General features: G+C 41.4%; 1 protein-coding gene across 4 annotated transcripts in view; it reads right to left on the bottom strand.

Annotated features, from left to right (window-relative positions):
• UAP1 (UDP-N-acetylglucosamine pyrophosphorylase 1) overlaps nt 1-21393 on the bottom strand; it is a 31218-nt gene extending 9825 nt beyond the window's left edge. For 3 of the 4 annotated variants that reach the window (XM_080919041.1, XM_080919042.1, XM_080919043.1), the window contains exons 1-5: nt 20938-21045; nt 16673-16993; nt 10053-10257; nt 7568-7743; nt 6645-6817 (exon numbers count right to left, since the gene is read on the bottom strand). In XM_080919041.1, coding sequence (XP_080775167.1) covers nt 6645-6817; nt 7568-7743; nt 10053-10257; nt 16673-16993; nt 20938-21010 — 948 coding nt within the window. In that variant the 5' untranslated portion in view covers nt 21011-21045. Of the gene's footprint in view, nt 1-6644; nt 6818-7567; nt 7744-10052; nt 10258-16672; nt 16994-20937; nt 21046-21240 lie in introns of those variants that run through there. The other variant, XM_080919044.1, reaches the window with a different exon arrangement.
• Nucleotides 21394-21933: the final 540 nt, after the last annotated feature.

The raw sequence follows: 21933 nt of genomic DNA, 5'->3' as shown, positions 1-21933 counted from the left end.
CAAAAGCTGCAAAGAAGGCATTCTCTCTCTCCCCTTTTCACAGTGCCCAGATCATTGCTCTATTTGAATTCTGTTTCTTGAATTTTCAGTCAACAATTAAGTGTTTTCCATAGTTGTCAGAAACCTGGATGGATAAAGGAAGGTAAAGCAGGCAGGACACCCCACTCCCACTCCACCTTTAATCAGAAGTATAAATGTGTCCATTTCATGCTGGATTTCAATTGAAAATACAAGAGTCGATGCCCTTAAATTTTTTGAGAACCAGTGATTTGCTCATTTAATGTCTCTGGGCTAACAGGAGAAATGGGGAAAGAGCGCCTAGCAAATTCAAGGGCAGAGGGTGGTGGTGAAGCACACCTTTGACCCCAGCACTCAGGAGCCCGAGGCAGGTGGATCTCTGAGTTGGGAGGCCAGCCTGGTCTACAGAGCAAGTTCTGGGACAGCCAGGGCTACAGAAAGAACCCGTCTCAACAAAACAAGAAAGAAAAAGTCTGTGGACAAAGTAAGAACATGAAATTCTTAACATCGCTCAGTTGATCCTAACCTGTTACTCCCATAATCTCTCAACATCACTGACCTGAGTCGAATACCTGGACGGAAACTATGGACTAGCTTAAAAAAAAAAAATTAAGGTTCACACTGAGCATGGCGGACTACACTGCTGTAAGAGAAGCGCTCAAGAAGCTGAGGCAGAGGACTGCTTCAAGCATTAGGTGAGCCTGGATTGCCGAGTGAGAACTAATTGATTAATTAAATGTTCAGATGAAGTGAATAGTCAATATGAGAATCAAATAAGTAAAAAAGAATACTTGAAGGCATTGCTTTATAATTTAGTGTGTAGCAGAATGTTTAAAAAAAAATCTGTCCTGATCTGAAAAGTATACCCCAAGTCTATATGAAATATTACCAGTCAGCTTATATTTCTGCTTCAGTGACTATCTTCTTAAAATACACAGGGCCAGGGACAGCCCCAGTCTTCTGCAGGCCAGCAAAGCAACCAGGAAGCATTTCATTCACATAGCACTTAGAGGTACATACACGGCCTGGCTGCACCAAGAGGGAGCCTACAGATAAGTGCCTGTGCAGTCAACTGCTGCCACCCTGAAAAGGGCACAGTAAAGACTGGAGGGAAACGTCTAACCAGGGAAGTAGGTTAAAATGAGAGGAAGTGTAGAGAAGATGATGTAACTCAGTCAGGGCTGTTCCTAATTCCTGCCAACCAGGCTCACTCCACACTCCCTATACTCTACAGCAGGTGCCTTCCTAGGCAGACTTTTCAGAGTTGTTAAAATGCACCTGAGGTTTGTTTTCTAGTCACCACTATGAACCCTCACAACCAACTAACCACAAGACATAAAAATAATCATATCCACTTATACTACTCACATTTAATCTATAGGCAAAGGATTTGCTTCCATAATTATTTATATCTACATAGTGTAAAAGTCTAAACTACAAGAAAGAATTTGCCAACTGCATAATATTGAAAATCAGTTGTATTATAAAGAAAAATTTTATGGTATAAAATTAAGAGAGTTGATCAATAGTTTATAATTTTTGAAAAGCAAGAATCCAAGATAAAACAATTAACTAAAATCACTTCACAAAATGACATCCATTAACACTGGCTCCAAACTTTTTGTTTGTGCTTTTATAAACTAGCTCATTCTTCAAATCTGTCACTCCATAAAAAGGGTATTTAATGTATCAAGGTAGAACAAGAAGTTACAATGTACTACAAAGAAATTTACTATCATGCTATGAATCACTCCCTAATTAGAATGTGTCAAAATACAACACCTTCACAACTCATTGAGCATGGAGATGCTGAGTCTGTAGCTACAGTCTTCACCCTTTACATTTCATGGTGTTTGGTATAGGAAGGTACTCTGTGCTCCAAATGAGGAACATCAACACCAAGCCAGCCACAAGCCCTTTACCACAGTGATGTGTTTATAAGACATGCTATGGCAGTGGTGCCACAGAACTTGTGGGAGTGAGCACCCAACTCATCTAACTTGAGGTCCACTCCATGAGATGGGACCCATATCCAACACTGACTGAATGACCAAGCACCTGAGATTAGATAGCTCAGGGACCGAGGATGAAACCAAGTAATAATGTTCTAAAAAAAGAAAAAAAATGTAGTGATAAAATAGCAACAAATGGAGCTGGAGATGGCCCAGTGGTTAAGAGCACTGACTGCCCTTCCAGAGGTCCTGAGTTCAATTCCCAGCAACTACATGGTGGCTCACAACCATCTATAATGAGATCCAGTATCCTCTTCTGCTGTGTCTGGAGAATGACCATATCCTGGTATGTATACATACATACATACATACATACATACATACATTCATACATACATAAATCTTATAAAAAATGACCCCTAATGACATTCTGCTATACTCATAGATCAGCGCCTTGCTCAGCCATAATCAGAGAAGCTCCCTCCTGCAGCAGATGGGAACAAACACAGACCACAGCCAGGCATAATGCAGAGACCCACAGACCTAGAACACTGAGCCCTGAATGGGACATGTTTATCAAGTCTCTCCCTCAGGCCTCGGGAACTCCATGGATGAGGAGGCAAGAGTGTAAGAACAAGAGGGATAGAGAACAAGAAGAAAACAAGGCCCTCGACATCAGCATGAGCAGAGCTCATACGCACTCAGGACTAAAGCAGCACACACAGGGCCTGCCCCAGGGCCTCAGCATTTCTGTATGGCTTCCAGTTCAGTGTTTCTACGGGATTGCTGCATGTTTATGTCTCTGATTCTTATGCCTTCTCTTGGGCTCTTTTCCTTCTGGTGGTTTGTCTTGTCTAACTTCAATGTGACACATTTTGTTTAATTTTATTTTATCTTGTTATATTTGTATAAAAAAAAGAATGAATGAATGAATGAATTAATGAATGACTAAAAACCTAGCTACCAGGGAAAATGTTAACAAACAACCTGTCATTTAGACCTGCTGGGCGAGGGGAGATCCATTTTCTCCTATAGGTGTATCACTGGGTAGATCAAGATCTACAGGGTTGATGCTCATGTTCAGGAGCAGCTGACAAACATAATGGACCTCACAGGGGTTGTTTGTGTGTGTGTGTGTGTGTGTGTTTATTTGCTTAGACTTTGATGTTTTGCTTTGTTTTGTTTCTTCTATTTAAATAATGGGGTTTTTTTTTTTTTTTTTTTTTTTTTGTTTTCTTAATTTTAAGGGGCTTCATTGTTGTATTGGATTTTTATTTTATTTTATTTTTGAGAAAAAACTTAAAAGTTGGAGATGATCTAAAAGACTTGGGATAGAGGAGGAGAATATGATCAAAATATACTTAAATTCTAAATGTTTTAAATAATAAAAATATCATTTAAAAGAATGTGTGAAATATATGTTTAATATCTTACTTGACTTATTAAAATAAAAAGGCGTAGCTGTAATCCCAGCACCTGAAAAGCAGAAGTGAGCTTAAGGCAAGTCCCAAAAAACAAAGCTCGGGAAAGAAATATTCGTTAACTAACTTTTGTAAAAATGTTAACTGTGTCAGTCTAGTCTTAGCTGGGTGCCATCTGCATTCTTAGTGATTCAGAATGACCACAGTGTAAAATGCCAGACCCAGGACTAAGAGAAGAGTCTGCAGAAGAAAAGCACAGCTGGACTTGGGCTGCAGCTGATGGAGAAATTAACACTCATGTGTCTGTGAACAGTGCACAGAAGACAGCACACCAGTCCCAGCAAGCAGGACTCTTCTCCAGATGGGCTTGGATAATGCAAGTGAGAGGGTAAAAGTTGGGAAACATGAGTTTCAGCCCTTCTTCTGTAGATACAACTCATGACTTATAAACTATCTAAATGAAGAATGCCAATACCTTGGATCAAATGGGGTGGATCTGAAGCTTATATCAGCAGAGATTAAAGTTCTGTCTCAGAATGAAGAGTGAGACCAAGTGGAACAGGGTCAGAAATGGCACTGTTGTGCCTTGGTGGTTTTCAAGCTACTTACAATTCAATTTGCTGTTTCCATTACAATTCAGTAGCAATTAAACACATGGCAAGTGCTAACCAGTATTTGATTAAACCAATGCCTTCATTGATGAGCTAATCAATGATTCTCTTCAGAGTCAGAGAGTCTTATATTAGACATGGTGTTTCATGCCTATGATTCCAGCCCCTCAGGAAGCTCAGGCAGAACGGCTACCATACGTTTCAAGTCAGCCTAGGATAACAGCAACACCCTTTCTCAAAGAAGATAAAATCTTATTAGATCTAATACTTTAATCTCTCAAAACCCGATTTGCTAAATTTAGGGCTTTAGCTTCTGAATATAACTATTTTTAAACTAGTATGGTAAGAAATTAATTTATAATAGAAAATCTCTAACCAAGATTATAGTGTGTCTCTCGAGGTCTCTCTCTCTCTCTCTTTTTTTTTAAAGATTTATTTATTTCATTTATGAGTACACTGTCACTGTCTTCAGACACACCAGAAGAGGGCATCAGATCCCTTTATGGATGGTTGTAAGCCACCGCGTAGTTGCTGGGACTTGAACTCAGGACCTCCAGAAAAACAGCCTGTTCGTGCTCTTAACCTCTGAGCCATCTCTCTAGCTGTTGAGGTCTCATTATTAACGGACATTTCAAGTTCATATGTGACCCATTCTGTTTTTGTCAGAGCACACATGGTTTCGACTTTTACATCAAACACATACATACATTCTACATCTTAACATCTTATGGTTTCACATTTCTATTTAAATGTGTGTCCACTTTAGGGTGATTTTGGCATGAGCTTTGAAGAAGAGGTCGGTATGTTTTACTTAGCCTGTCTCCTCATTCATTTTCACAATTTGAAGTGCTCTATTTTTCACTTTGTTCCTTCATTTTTAAATTATTATAATTATGTTTATATGATACAGTACAATTTAATAAACATATATAATGATCAAATTGGGGTCATTAGCATTCCTACCTCTTTACTATTACCTAATGGTCACCCCAGTTAAAATGGATATGATGATAAAAAGTGCCAGTGAAGAAATGTAGATAAGGCAACTTTTCTAAAATATATTTTCTTAATCTTGTGTTTAGAGATGTTTGCCTGCATGTATATGCACATTCCCACAGAGGCCAGAAGAGGCCATGGGATCCCCAGGAACTAGAGCTACAGATAGTTGTGAACTGTTACGTGGGCCCTGAGACCTGAACCAGGTCCTCTGGAAAAACAGTAAGTGCTCATAACTACAAGCTATCTTTCAAAACCCTAAAACAAGAAAACTCTTAAACACTGTTGGAGGGAAAATTAGTTCTACACAGAAGCTATATAAAACAATATAAAATTCCCAAAATTATATCATGTGACCGAGCTATCCCTACTACTGAGTACAGGTCCAAAAGAACTGAAATCAGCACAGCAAGGACTATGTCCTGTGTTACTGCTGCACTGCTCACAAGAGCTAGATACAGGATCTACCTAGATACCTTTCAGTGCATAAATAAAGCAAGTGCAATACATAAACACACCACACACAAAAACAACATCTCCTATCACTTATACCAAAACAGATGGCTCTGCCGGACATTATGTTAAGTGAACCGGTGTTATCTCTTGACCATCTTCCCAGTTTATTCTAAACCTTGCAATCATCTCACTGGATGGGATTAGTCTCCATGGGATCTAACATGACTGTTATCATTTATTTGTTGAGAGTAGAAGCTTTAAACATCTTTAAGAAAAATCGGTGTTTGTATCAATATTTTTAAATCTTCTGAAATGTTAAGGTCTCTTCTGACTATTTTATTCTTAGCCGCATCTATTACACACACACACACACACACACACACACACACACACACACACACACACGTTGCAGTAAATATTAAAAAGCTCTGTTGTTACCTACACCGAAGTCCCATTCTGTGGACGCCACTCTACTGGGGAGCTGAGCGCACCTGGACACCATCACATGATCCGTAGCCGCCCTCTTTACTTGGCTCCCTTCCCAGGCTGTTCACTCCACCCTCTCTGCTGCTTCTGTCCCCAGTGGCCTACAGCCTTCCCAGAATGTTGCACTCATACACTGTCCTCCACCGCCCAGTAAAAACATGAATCCACATCCATCAACTTATCAAACGGGTTTATATGTTAAATTCCTCAATCTACAAACTCTCCACACAATAAGCTTACAGCCAACGGACAAAAATATAAGCTGCCCATCTATATGAGATAAATTAGACCCATAGAAACCCTGAGAAATAATCATGACAAGTTAGAGATTCGCTAAGAGGAACATACACATCTGCCTCCACCTCCTCCTCCATCAATGTCCAAACACACAACTTAACTGTTCCTATACACAGCATAACCTCCCTCCACACTAGTATCAGTGTGCTTAGAGTCATTCCAACAGAGATTTAATACCTTTAAGTGTACCCATAATGATGACCAGCATTCACTCCCTCAAGTAGTTACAAACCATCCTAACACTGTTTAAATTCTTGTGACAAGTAAAAACTTGTGAGCTTCTAGAACCATATGGAATGGTTCATATACTCTAGTCAGATGAATGGTTCTAAAATTATTCAGATCACCTTAAAAAGACTGACAGAGAGAGGTCATTCAAAGCCTTAAGAGAGCTGAGAAGGCATTACCTTTGCTCCACAGTCTGCTCCTTTCTGAATGCAGAATCCGATGAACCGTGGGTCTGCCACTTTTACCAATATGTTATCCACGCAATAGACATGAATACTCCAGATGCCTCTGTGCTCCATGTCATCCACAATGTTTTGGGCTGCAAGAGCCCGGTAGAGACCACCATTCCCATCTGGAAAATAAACAACCCACTAGTAGTATACCATGACCCACTGTGAAGACAACTAGAAGACTGTTTAACATTTAAAAACCAGGATGGCTTTCACTACAAAGTCAAAAATACTGAGTTCAGGTGTCAAAAGTTAATAGTGCGTAGCTTTGGCATAATTATGCACAGAATATCAGTAATGTAAATCCAGGAAATCTCAAAACAATAATCTATCCTATAACATAGGCTACAATATAACACTTATCAATGTTATGTTTATTTTAATTAGACCATTTTGAATGACTGAAATTTAAACTAACTATAAATAAAAGTTTTTCTCTATCTTCATTGCTGTTTTAGTATATTTCTTCTAACAATCTTAACCATTACTGAAACAATAATGAAAAACTACACAGTACCCCAAAACAAAGCTAATAATTGTAGTAAACTCTTCTTCAAGAAATAAAAAAAAAAAAAAAAAAAAAAAAAAAAAAAAAAAAAAAAAGGAAAGAAGAGAGAAATAGAGAAAGAAAAAAATACAGGTAATGGGAATGCAGTTCAGTTGACAGCCTCCTACCTAAATAGTGATGCTTCACCATTCTTCAGTGCAGTAAATGGTGTGCCAAGGGCACTGCTGTACATACAAAATAGTAAGGGGGAAGAATGAACATCCAGAAAGCTCTCTAGGGCTTTCATCCATAGGAAGTGTAAAAACAAAAACAACCTGTCTTGTTCATACTGTCAAATAAGTCAGCACTGCATGAGGTGACAAACCTGGAGCCATCGAGACTTTGTTTTTCTCTTCCAAGATAATTTTCCCATCAAAACTCATAGCAGGCAACATTCCCTGCTGGAAAAAGACCACATTCTCTTTTTTTAAACCAAAGAATTTGTGCTTTGTGAAGAACTCCTTTGTCAATTCCATTGTTCTGCCGCTGGTCATTATATACCTGCAAAAGACATTTTATAAGCAAGAATTGGGGCAAAAGAAAGTGCACTCAATATAGTTCCCAAGCTTCAGAGACTCTGTGAGAGCCCTTGCTTCATATATCCCTTACTTCATCTTTTTTCTGGCTCAGACACACTAATTAGCTATTGTATTTCTTCTAGGATTTTACCAATCCTTATGTACGAAGTAAGTCTATGAAAATATCAGACTGTTCCCAGAAGCAAAGAACCCATACCTAGAGGCGTAAGTTAGCACTTAGAACTCTTGTGAAAGTGTACGCTAAAATTAAACCTCTTATTCCAAATAGAGGAAAAAAGATAACAGCAATAAAGGCTAATATTTTCTTGTGGTTCTTATTAAAATTTGAAATAGACCCCAGACTCTGCTCACCATCCAGTTACAGTCACAGAGGTACAATTATTGCCACAAGACTTTAATTTAGGATCTTGAGAGATGGATCAGCAGTTAAGACCACTATCTGCTCTTCCAAAGACATCATTCAATTCCCAACATCCACATGGTGGCTCACACCTGTCTCTAACTCCAGTCCTAGGAATCCAGTATCTCTTCTGGTCTACCTGAGCACCAGGTACACATAGGGGTATTCAGACCTATATGCAGGTAAACATTTATACACAAAAAATAAAAGAAATCCTTCATTTTTAGAAAAGCTGAATTCACGATAGTGGGGCAAAGGAGAAAAAGAACCCTATCTAAAGCTATGATTAGAGACTAAAGTGATTTTGGGCCTTACTACAATTTAAGCTACATAGAAGTTGGGATGTTTGCTTTGGTTAATGGTCAAAAGTAGGACTTAGAAACGGTCACTTAACTAATAATCATTAAACAAATCAACTGGTGAAGTCCAGAGCTGGAGGAGATGGCTCACAGAGGACTCGGGTTGGTTCCCTTTGGTAGTTAATGAGCTCTCTAAGTACATTCCTATAGGAGCTGAGGCCCTCTTCTGGCCTCTGCAGATACTGCAGGCATGTAGTACAGACATTAAAGAAGGCAGAACATAAAACAAAAAATAATCTTTGTAATAAGGTGAGCCACAATTCTTTGTTTTATACAAATAAAAAAAGGTGGAAAACAGCTCTGCATACAAACAGAAGCAGAGCACTAAAAAGCAGAGGAAAGAGAAAGAAAAAAAATCCAACATGACAACAGAAACCAGGGCTGCAAATAACATGCTGACTGCATAGAACACAGATATAAAACCCCACAGGAATCAGAATGAAAAAAAAAAAAAAATCACAGCATCCTAGTACTTTTGTATTTTGTAACTTGAAAACCCTGGAAAATTATTCCAAAAATCATGTCTTCAAAAGAATCAGAGACCCACAGAACATCATGATTCAGACCTGAAGCCCCAGAGAGGGAGAATCTTCCAAAGGGAATTAAAGTAAGCAGCTGCTTCTTTCTGACAGTTTTTTTCTGACGCTGGTACAGGCCAGGGAATCTGCACTAGGACCAGAGGGTGTTGCTGGGAGACAGAAAACCAGCAGTTTTGATTGGTCCTAACGTGATAAGATCAAGGCCCTGAAGGATGTCAAATGCACAGCTGGTTCCCCTTAAAACTGCTCTGGAAAATTAATCAGAGAGCTAAAGAAAAAAGTTTTAAAAGGTTAAAAAAAAAAAAAGTAAAAGGCAGCGCAGAATCACCAGAGTGTCACTCTTAGTGCTTAGGAGCAGTGACCAAGACTGAGGCCCTGCAAGCAGCACTCCAGTGGTGTGACCCATAGGAAACAAGTGGAAGTGGCTCTCACCTCTGGGGTGTGTGTGAAAGAGGTACAGGATGGGAGAAGAGAGAAGAACCAGCTAACCTGGTACTTAGGGCATGATTTGCTAGGCTTAAAAACCTAATGGGCCATACCATCTTATCATGAAGTTTCAGAAACCCAAATGCTTGAAAGAGGAAACAAAATGATCAGGGATCAAAATGACACTGGACACCTGGCAGCAACAAAAAGAACAATAAAGCAACACCTTCAGATTTCAGGGAGAAATTAATTTTCAACCAGAAAGACTATTTTAGACACACTATCAGTCAGGAAGAAGTTTCTGAACTGTGGGTTTGCTGGGTACTGAAAGGTATTCTTAAGGTGCTCAGTTAAGGGTATAAAAGTAAGTATATACACCCAGTGAAGCCACTGAGGTCAGATAGATAGCTAAGACCTATACTATTTTCAGCATACATAAAATTACTTTTCCATAGATTCCTGGTAACGGAGAGTGTGCGTCCTGTCAGTACGTTTATATGCATTTGAGCACCACAGAGCAGATGCTTCAACATGAGACCTGGCTTACCACGGGATGGTGCACTTGTTGCCATAGTGTTTCTCAGCTAACTGCTGTAGCTTCAGAATGCGTTCTGCTTGAATCTGAAAAAGTGTCTTGTGGGATGGCAAGCCAACATCATACATGCCCTTGGGATATGCGACTCCAAGTCTTGTCCCCTGGCCACCAGCTAGAAGAAGAACTGCTACTTTGTTCTGAGAAATCTGGGAAAGTCCTGGAAAAGAAAACACTTGTATCACAAAACCTCCATAATTCAACATACACACTTAAGCTTAGGCAACCTACTCAAAAACTAGTGTGAGACTTCGATGAACACATTAAAATGTTTTTCTGGACCGGAAGCATTAGCTCAGCTGGTAAGAGCTGCTCTTCTAGAAGGACCAAGTTCGGTTACCAGTTGGCTCTCAACTGCCCTGTAACACCAACCCCAACTTCAAAGAGATTCCAATGCCTCTGACCCCATGGGCACCTGCAAGCCAACACACACACACACACACACACACACACACACACACACACACACACACTTAAAGGTAATTTTAAAATATATCTTTTTTAACTCAAAAGAATATGCCTTACTTCGTTAAATAACCACTATTATGAGTTCTAATATAATGCATATAAGCTATGATTTAAAAGGTTTTCCTTGGACTAGAGAGATGACTCAGTAGTAAGAGACTTTGCTCTTTATACAGGAGAATACAAAGCCCTAGCATGCACATTAAAAGCTGAGCGTGTCTGTATACCTGCAACCCCAGCACTGGGGAAAGGAGACACACAGATGCCAAGAGCTTACTGGCCAACCAGCTTAGCCAACCAGCAGAGAAGAAAGGGTGAGCTTTTAGAAAGGGACCCTGTCTCAAGGAAATATGGTGGACCACATTAGCAGAAGACACCTGGGTGTCCTAGCCTCTGCATGTGCATGCATACATTCATACACTTGCATAACCATGCATATATAAAAATACATATGCACAAAGGGTTTCTGTATTCTTCATAAATCTAGCTTACGAGTAGACAGAGAAAAATCAAAGGAGAAAAGGGGGTCTTTAGATAATCAAGGCCTGGACAACTCAAAATCAAATGCAATTCAGGTAGCTGTTCACAGACTCTGATGGTGGGTACACTGCTGAAGGAAGCTGCTACTCCAGCTTTGGAGCAATGATTTACTGCTTATCAAAAGGATGTAGCATAAAAATTAGTATCTGCCTTATAGTGACAAATACCTTCCCAGTGGAAATCAAGTAGGCAAACAAAAAGGAAAGGGTATAAAGCAAGGGTACATTATTTTAAACTAGCAATAATATATTTCATATAGGCAACAGTGAAAATCAATCTAGGTAAACATAAATGTGTTTGCTCAAGCAGCAGTTAGGAAACTGAACTTCACATATCCTAAAGCAGGCGGTCATGGTGCTGCACACTTGCAATTCAGCACTTGGAGGTAAAAGCAGGCGTTCAAGACCAGCTTAGATTTCACAGCAAAACCTCGTTTCAAAAATATGTTTTAAAATATATACATATATACGTACATACACACATTCCCTCAAGAGTCTTCAGAAATATGAAAAAGTATACCCTTTATCCCCCTTTTCACGTCTTCATAATAGGGCCTGAGTTAAGACTTTCTTACAGGATGGATTTTAACACAGGCAGAAAAAAAACAAAACAAACAAAACAAAACATTTAGCCAGAGAGAGACAACTGCAGGTCTAGAGAACACTGTCTTTGGAGATCCAGGCACTGTGAGTTCAGAGGTTAATGTTAACTCTTCCTTGTTAACATTACGAGAAATAAAGCAGTTTACAGTGGCCCCAGAAAGGTCAAACCCTTCCTGGATAACTTCCTGGTTGGACTACTTCCTCCCTGTGCTTTAACTTGGACAGGTGCCTAAAACAAGGACAGTCTCATGGGTGCTTCTGGAGCAGAGCACAACAGAACTTCAAACTGTGGACACTCCAGACAAGTCAAGCGGCATCAGCAGGTGATTCAACCAGGACAGATGAAGGGAAGCTGTCGGAGAAAGCTAGTCAGAAGGAACACTGAAGCACAAAAGCTTTGTCTCGCCTCGGTATTTTTGTTGTTGTTGTTGTTGTGGTTTTTTTGAGACAGTCTCACATACCTCTGGCCTTAAACTTTCCACACAGCCAAAAAGGACGAGAACTAGTGATCCCCCTGCTTCCACATCCACACCTTACGACTACAGGCATGTACCGCCATGCCCACCAGAAGTCTTTAAGTTGTAGTCACATGTTACAACGGAAACTGCTTCCCAAAATGTTAAACACAAAGAGTAGACTAATCAAGGACATCTCTATCTGAACTTATTTTATTAACTAATGCATTGCTTACTGTGAATTTCACTTGGCATCAACAAAAAGCCATTGTGATTAGTGTGCAGGATATTTGGCACTGGATACATATTTCAAGTCATATATTGAACTATGATGATATAAATGGCATGATATTTGGAATACAGCAACAAAAAAAAAAAAAAAAAAAAAGAAAGAAAATGGAGGGCACATGAAGCCAAAAAAAAAAAAAAAAACCTTTTAGTCAAAGTACTGTATGTAGGCATTTAGGCATTTACTATTTGTCTCAATATATTTATTCATAATATACTTAAACCATTTAATAATAAATCCATATAAATTTCTGCACAATGATATAAATGTTGCTAGTAGTTATTTTTGTCTGGAGTATGGGATGGTAGAAATTTTCTTTTTTTCTTTGATATTTTTAATATTTTCTAACTTCTTTAAGATATGTATTGCTTTTAAAATAAAACAAAAATTTTAAAACATTACTATACCAGACCTAATAAAAATTAGAGGAAATAATGTTGAGCACATTTCTTCTCCACAGGACACTTATCGTCCTGCCATACTGTTCTAGGAAGAGGAGAAACACCGGTACAGGTCCTGGGATGCAGCTTGGTGGTCGGGCTGCTCACTACCCAGCCATACAAGGCCCCAGCATCCATCCCTAGCGCCTCTATAATTGTTAGAAAAATGTCTCGTGGGCAAGAAGATGGGTAAAAGCAAACAGTTATTAGTATAAGTGGGAGAGAAACTTGCACTTAAGTAAATATGTGTTTTTAAGTAAAAGATGACATTTTATGCTGACCAGTCAGATTTCCCCAGTGTATCTTTACTAAAATGGCACTCTTCTCAAAGCTTCTAATTGTTTCTCTTTCAAGAGATCAAGAGTTCCCAGTTGCTATTCTATGTTACACTATTTATGTTTAGCCGGTAAACTTTAAAACTCAAATTAGGAGGCTGGAGAGATGGCTCAGTGAGCACTGGCTGCTCTTCCAAAGGACCTGAGTTCAATTCCCAACAACCACATGGTGGCTCACAACTGTCTGTAATAGGATCTGCTGCCCTCTTCTGGTGTGCAAATGTACATATAGGCAAGCTACCCATATATATAATTTCTTAAAAATTTTAAAAACTTAAAGACCTCTCTTCAACAAGGAGGTTACTCAACCCCTAAGAAATAACTCTGTACTCTCAGTTTCTAATGCCCATTATTATTTATATAATAGACACCTAGAAACCACTACATAATACTTTTTTCCACCATCATGAAGAAAACAAAATTGCCCTTGAAACAGTGATAAGACTCCTCACAGCACATAAAATACAATCCCCACTGCACTCTCCTCCCTCTGGTTAGTAACTGCAGGAACTTCCAATTGCTCTGACTGCAAACACACAGCAATTTCTGGCTAAGTAAGAAGGTTATAAAATCAGTTACAAAATACCCTCCACCCTACTGTAAGCCACAAATAAATATGGTTTCCTGATACTGAGCCAAAAGGAAGTTTGCTTTGCTCCTTCTTGGGCCATACTAGGTTCTAACAACTGTGGATTATACTTTAAATGAAAAATTATAAATGTAGATTAGCTCTAGAGAGTCCATTAAACCTAAAGACTCCAAAGGAGGCCTGCTTGTTGCTCACAGCCATTATACCAGATTCCTGAAATGTACATGCTAGGACTCTACCCTCCTCAATCCCTAAGAAGAAACATGGCAGCTGGAATAAAGGAGGAAAGAAGCCCATTTGATTTTGATTTGGAGCAGTAGTCTTTTTGAAACCCAGGGCAGGTAGGCCAGATTAATGATTCCAAAGTCAGTGTAAGCCACCGTCTCACCAAAACTCTCCATTCACAAGGGTTCATCTGAACATCATTCTCTCGATTCTGAGTGGCCTGCCCAATTCACACTAGGTTAGCACAGCTCTTTGTAAGAGGGAACGTTGGCCATGGCTCCCTCCATGAGGGGCCAGGCTAGACATACTCTCTTGGCAAGAGGCTGGGCCAGCCATATGTGTACATTTCAGATCTGAAAAGTGTCCTCTGAATGAATAACCAATCTTTCTCAAGGCGTTCTTTAACATCCTTTTAAATCCTTCAGAATAAAGTCTCATAACAATTGGACACACAGAAAGAAGGAAGTAGAACCATTGGGACAGATGGGAAAGGTTAGAGACCTGCCCAGTTAGAATCAGCTTCCTCTTCCCTGTGTGAAACAGCTTTCCCACAAGTGGACCCTTTGGAGCTCTTCAGAACACAGTTTAAATAAGCCTATCGGCCGGGAGGAGGAACAGAGAATGTCAGTGGCACTGGTCACCTTCTTATTTCATGGACTGAGAGGTAGAATGTCAAAAGGTAACAGAAAAAATAGCCACCGGGATAATATTGTAGCTATGACAGTATTTGCATCTATGAAAGTGAACATGTACACAACTAGGTAATATAAGAAAATAGATCTGATATAGTTACAGGTAATTTCTGAGATTTTGAAAGTAGTTCCTATAATTACGTATATTGGTCTCACTTGTTCATTCGGTTAAGAAAGCAAGGCAGAGACTTGAGAAGTGAAGGCAAGCACTCAAAGGCTGTGTTGCTCTCTCTTCACTGTCAACCTAGGAGACCAGTGAGGCACATTCCTGGGTTTATCTGTGAGGGATTTCTAGGGAAGATTACGTAAAGGGAAAGAAGACCCTCTGTCCATGAGGATGACAACTTCCCAGGGGGGAAGCCCTGGCAGAGTCAAAGGGGAAGAAAATGCCAGTGAAGGAGATGTAAGTTCAAAGCTTTCCTGGCCTTCTCTTTCTACTTCCAGGTCCACCATGATGTGAACTGTTCTGCTCCACCAAGCCCTCCTGATCAGGACGGAAGCAACTCTCTGAAACTGTGACCTAGAATATATATATTTCATCAGAGCTATGCCACAGTAACTAATGCACAGGCCTAGGGTATATTTTTAACAAACTTTTTATTCACAGGAAGACTAGACTACAAAAGCAAAGTTTTGAACTCTACCAAAGCTACAGTGGAACTATTCTGCCATTCTCAAAAGATAAATTAGTACTAGACATAGGAATAAATTATAGTATATGCTTTGAACAAGAAATCTGTGGGCAAATTCAACACATAACATTGATCCATGTATAACTGCAGATATTCCTTCTAAATGATGTCTGACACACACACAATCAGGACATGTGCTGCTCTTGAGAAGTTTATGACATACTTAGGAAGACAAATGCAAACAGCTGGTACTAATGTGAGCATAAGCAACCAATTCCAACTTGGGACAGTGAAGAAAGCATTGCAAACAGCAAATATGGAGAATCTTATTAGAGCACTGACTTAGAGGTCCTGAGTTCAATTCCCAGCACCTACATAATAACTCACAGCCTTCCCTAACTTCATTCTGAAAGGGACAGATGCCCTCTTCTGGCATCTGTGGGTACTGTAAACATGTGATGCACAGGCAAACATGAAAGCAAAACACTCATACATACTTTTTTTTTTTTTAAGAAAAAAAGAATGTTTGAAGAAGAATGAGTGTAAGAACGGGGCCTATAACTCTGGCTACTGAGGAGGCCAAGGCAGAAGGGCTGCAAGTTCAGAGCTTTCCTGGCCTTTATGGTGAGCTCAAAACCAGCAGGTAACTAAGACCCTGTTTGGAAATGTGGCTCAGTGGCAGCTTGAGGTCCTTGCATGCAGAAGGTCCTGGGCTTGATCTCTAGAACCTCAAACAAAACAAAGAATGTCAGTCCACAGCTGCAGAACCAAGGCATGCACAGCTCCATGACCTTCAAGGAGAGAAAGGGCACAGCCCAGACCAAACAAAGATAAACACAGGAGGAAATGCATAACAGAACACCTAGGCAAGGTGAACTGTCTGCCTCAGCTACAATATGTGCAGCAACAGGAATGAGACATAGTAACACAGAAGAAAACAGAGCTGAAAATTCAGGTGTGGAAAACCAGTTCAAGGCAGACTTTCAGGTCAAAGCAGCTTAAATCATAACATTTAACTCGTGCCACAAAATTCCAGGGGAAGTAACCTAGCAAGAGTATAGCATTTAAAGACAAAAAGAGACGGAGGCCAAATAGACTAGAGAAGAGCTTTGAAACCAGGCATTGATAATTCAAGCAGAGTGTAGGTCAGCCACAGCAGGGAGTGCAGCTACCCTGGCAAGAACATCGGGTGCTTGCTAGTGGGTCATCTGAGTTCTAGTATGGTAGCCTAGTGTTACATGATCCAGCAACTTGAATAATCTCAGCATATCTCATAACACACTGTGGAAGACATGAGTACGTGCTCTGTACCTTCACTTTCCCAGGCCTGCAGCTGGTCTTGATCTCTGGTAGCACTGCCCAAAACCTGTCGGGGCACAGGCTCCATTCGTGCATCCACCTTTTCTTGGTGAGAGGATCGATCAAATCCGCCAATGGCCTTCTGGAAAAAGGAGTTCAGCTCTTCAAAGTTCATGGTCTTGAGCTCCATATAAAGTTCTACCTGCTGGGCTTCTGATAGCTCATTCCAGAACTGCAGCAGGTGCTCCTGCCCAGCTCTGGACAACCTTTGTTTGAGGTCAGTCACATTCATAGTGCTCTGGTAGTGAAGCTTTGTAAAGACAGTATGGAGATCTGCGAACCAAAAAGAAAAGGAATTAAGAAAGGGCAGACAGATGTCTTGACATTTTGGCCAAGGTCACTTATTTAACAGTGGCCCCACGAGATTATAATAGTATGATGTTTGCACAGTAATCAAACAGCCTAATGATACACTTCTCAGAACACAGCCCCATCATTAAGCTATGTATGACAATATGTTTTTTAAAACTCAGCATTTAGAAATGAATCTCTGCCTTTCTGACACTCAATATTTGCGAAAGCTCAAACTTAAACAATAATTAGCACTATGTGCCGGCAATATAACGAAGCACTTTACTTACAGGTTTCATCTAACTTCCTACCACTCTCATCTTGTAACTGTTCCCAGTATTCATATGGAGGAGGCTCTAGCACACAGCTCAGCAGCGCAGCCCTGGGGTGGCACCTGCCCAGTGATCTCATTCCCCTGCCCCTGTACCACTTCATAGTTCAGCTGCTCTCCTTTCGCCTCTAAGGAAGATTAACTACTGTTGACTACGGCACTGCCTATACCTAGGAAAACTGTATTTCAATAGCAACCTCCACAGGGCAACAGGGGACTCATATCCATCAAGTACTCACTAAAAACCTGAGCTCCAACTCAAAGAAAGGTGATGCACCCAACAATCGGGGAAGACCGAATTAGCCCAAGCACGAGTGCTCTATGATCACAAAGTCACATCTTATACTGCACAGTGCTAAAAAGTAAGAGAATGAAGAAATATTTACTCTACCACCCACCTAGTACTGATAAATGCAAGATCTGAACAGGCACCAGCTGGGAAATGTTCACAGTCTAGCTCTTTCACCCTGAAGGGGGTCAAACTGACTGCATAGATAAGAACAGGAAACAAGGAGACCTTGATGGCTCAGGTGAATGAGCAAGAAGACAGGAATCCCTCGGAAAGTGAAGGCTTACTCACAGTGACAAGAGGAGGTGTAGGAGTGTAGATTGTCCTGAAGCTGTTGGTATTTTAATGTTAATTCCATATCCCCAAGAAGGGGATTAACAAAGAATCCATGAGAGAGGTCTCACTTACATACAGGCAAAATAATTTGTTGGCAACCAACACTGAGCTTTAGAATCAGACTGACGAGGCTCCAGCTCATCAATTCCACCATGGTCTGTTTGTGATTCTGATCTAGCTATTTCATCTTTCAGTGCCCTAATTCTTCATGTCTACAAAATGGAGCAAAGATAGTCCTTAGCATTTGTGTGGATGAAGCAAGATGAAGAATCTGAGGATCCTTTAGGCTATAGAAAAAGACTGTGTCCAAGCTACAGAGCACGGCCCTGTCTCAAAGGCATACAAACAAACAAAAACCCAAAACAACAAAAAAGGAGTGCTTACCTCTAAAGTGAAAGGTGATCTTACTGTGAGGAAAAGCAGTTTTGAAAGTACCTAGGATATTGAGAGGCCTCTATGAAATGCTAATGTGACCAAGTCACCACCTTTGGGACATAAAAGAGTTACTATGGACAAAGCCAAAAAGTTTATCAAAGACGCAAGAAGAGGAAAAACTCCTCAATGGGAGCAATAAGGAAAATGCCTCCCAGAGTCATATATTCAGAGATTGGGACACGGGTGGCAGCAGCTGTTTGAAGGCTGCCGCCACCTTGTACAGGGGACAGCCTGAGAATGGAATCCTTCAGTGAGTTCATCGTATGAACACCTTAGAGCACAGTGAGTACACACATGGATTAGCCAATCATAAGATAACAGGCTGTTGCTGGAGTAACGCCCAGCTCCACAGTAAACCTTTACAAGTTTACTTGCAGTCATTAGCAAGTACGTGGTAATGTGTCCTGCTACATCACACTGGAAACGACTTCATTAGGGAATCTTCACTTCCAGCATAATCTACGGGTCCAGCATGGTTTGCTTTTTATGTCACAAAACTACAGTGAGTCGTGACACATCCCCAGTCGCCCTCCTCAGGATGTGACTACTTATTGGTAAAAGCTACCCTTTTGTGAGCATATGTGATAACAGAAAATTTAAGGAGGAAATTTAACTTTTATGTGTGAGTATTAATTCATTCGCCAAATATTTAATGAGCACTTACTGTCTACCAGAGTCTAAATTTAATAAGATAGCTGGAGCATGTACAAGATACTCAAAGAACATTTTCTATTAAATAAAAAAATAAGACAGTAGGGAAAGGTAGGTTTGTATTATTCTGCAAGGAATTATTCCCAACTTCTCATGCCCTGTTCTTGTGAGACTTGAGGGGACATGTTGTAGTCAGATCACTGGGGACACATGTAACCAAAAAAAAGCACCCCTAGTTCTTGGCTTCTCGATCCAGTAGTCCCCTGCCTGATCATCTGATTCAATGCAAATCATTTTACTTCCCTGGTGTATCTATTTTCTCATGAAGACAACCCAGCCCTTTTCAAATATCCTGAAGACTAAAAAGTGAAAAGGACTCTTCTACTAAAAGTACATGAAAACATATTATGATAAATGTTAAGTAGAACTGTTCCTTTAAAAGTCACTCAAAGTTGGCAGTAGAGGCTTACTCCTTTAATCCCAGCACTGAGGAAGCAGACAGATCTCTGTGAGTTCCGGGTCAGTGTGGTCCGATCAGAGGCAGAGGCTGGTGTGTATCTCTGAGTTTGAGGCCTGGTTGATCTACAGAATGAGTTTTATGACAGCCAGAGATATACAAAAAAACCTTGTCTCAGAAAAAAAAAAAAAAAAAAAAAAACAACTCACTCAATAAGTACTATTCCCCTTTAGGTGCTTGGAAAAAACGTATTCATGCAAATAAAACAACTCACTATAAACTTTGATATCTGCTTCCAGAACATCAGCAATCAACAAAACTTATGCCAAAATCATATCTGTCCATTTATGTTATGTAACATTCATAATAAACATGCTTAATATTTATCTGACATAACTATAACCATAGTACTGGTTCTCCTACTGATTTTCTTAAGAGGTGTGTGTGTGTAAATAAATGGTATACAGCAACAGATAAGAAAATTAAAAAGACATGAATTTTTATACCAAGATCAAACGTCTAGAAATTATGACTAAATTTGGTGTATGCCTACAACCTAACACACCTGGATCAACATAAACGACAAACCATTATCAAACATGCCTTTATTAGAATTTAAATGCCACATAAAGAAGTCCAGCATTTCCCATCTCCTTCCCCCTCTGCTGCTATATGTCCTCAGAATGGGTTACTAAATCGCTTTAAAAAAAAAAAAAAAAAAAAAAAAAACCGCTTTGCTAGCGAGAGACAGGCAGTGGCTGTAAATAGATTTCTGTGAGTTCTGGGACAGCCTGGTCTACAAAGTTAGTACCAGACCAACCAAAACTACACAGGGAAACCCTGTCTCAAATAAATAAATTAAATAAATAAAAAAGGAAAAAAGAAAGGCGGGATTGGGAGGGATGGTACTGAGACTGACTTGAGTCCTAACCACTGACTAACAGCACTATGAAACAGACTATGAAGTCTTTCCCTCAGCCAAGTGAGTCAACTAATAACGAAATAGACAAATGCCTTCAGTTCCCTGCAAACTCTTGGATCCAAGCCCAGTGAACTTCACCTCCAAGTCCCTCAACTTTTGCCTCACATACATACATACATACACATACGTATTAGCCATGATCATTACCACCGGATTTCAGATTTCAGTGTGCCGATGAAGGCCAGCCAACCTCAGACCAAACTTTTAAAAATCTTCAAGAGCGTATGTGTGCTCTCAGCCCTCCAGCCTCTACCAGTCCAACTGAGAGAAAACCCTGAAATCTGAACCTCTCTCACTATCAATATCAAGCGAAGCAAGCAGGTCCTGTGCTAGCTCCATCCCCCATTGGGATCCACTGTCCTTGTCGAAACTATCAATTCTTACCCTCGTGGGTTCAAAACACCCCAACCCGCTTTCCCCTGACAGTACCAGAAACCACTCCCACCTGAGACGCCCCAGAAAATGGCACAACTATGCCCCGGCCCTAGCCTTAGACCCTCGCGGTTCCTCTTCCCCATCCAGGTGACGGCCAAAACACAGCGCTGACACGTGCCAGGGACTCCATCACCACTCCAGCCTCCTCTCCCGGATCTCCCCCCCCCCCCCGACCCTCCGCGTATCCCCGCCCCGCCGCGACACAGCCCACGCCCCTCCGGAGCTCCGAGCAGCCGGCGCCAAGCACGGGGAGGCAACGCGCAGCCGGGTCCGCGCGCTTGGCATGGGAGCGCGCGCGTGAAGGGGGCCCTACCTCCCTGGACACTCCCGCGGCTCGACCCGGCTCCGGATCCTTCGCCCCTCGGCTACTCGCCGGCGTCCTGCGCCCGCCTGGAATATATACCGTCATCCGAGGGGCCGGGGCGGCGGGGCGGGCCGCGAACGGCGGCGGAGGGGAGCGCGGGCTCCGGCCACCCCGCCCCTCTCGCAGCGGTGAGTGGCTGCGGCCCAGGGGCGGAGCGGAAGCCTGCCGGCTCGACACGTCAGCGGCAGAGAGCGGCCAAAGGGGCGGGCGCCGGCTTAGGGAGGCGGAGCCTCCTTAGGTCACTCAGACTCTTGCCCAATAAGGATAGCCAAGGGTCCTGTCAGTCTGCGGCACCGCCCTCTCACGCACTAGCGGGGGCGTGGTCGGCTACGCGAGGGGCCAGGGGGGAGGAGGTGAGGCCAGGCGCCACCTTAAGAGCAAACTGCAGGGCGGGTCCTCAGGGTCACCAGGGGCGGATCAGCGTGCCCGGTACAGAGCAGGGAGCGGGCAATGAGTCTTCAGGTGACGGATTTCCGAACGCCCACGGATATGGTTGGGAACGGCTGGGAAAGACCCGCCGGTTTCTGGGCAGAGATCCCTCCGGGGCAGGCCTGTGACCTTAAGCCTGCTGATTTTGTCTCTGATTTTCCAGATACTTGCTTGCCAGTGACTCAGGCTTCCTCTGTCATTGTCTTCTGAGTC

This window comes from Micromys minutus (assembly GCF_963924665.1).
Source record: "Micromys minutus genome assembly, chromosome: 1".
In the NCBI taxonomy this organism is placed as follows: Eukaryota; Metazoa; Chordata; class Mammalia; order Rodentia; family Muridae; genus Micromys; species Micromys minutus.
Note: the sequence above shows the minus strand (reverse complement) of the source record. Positions and strands in the feature narration are given on the sequence as shown.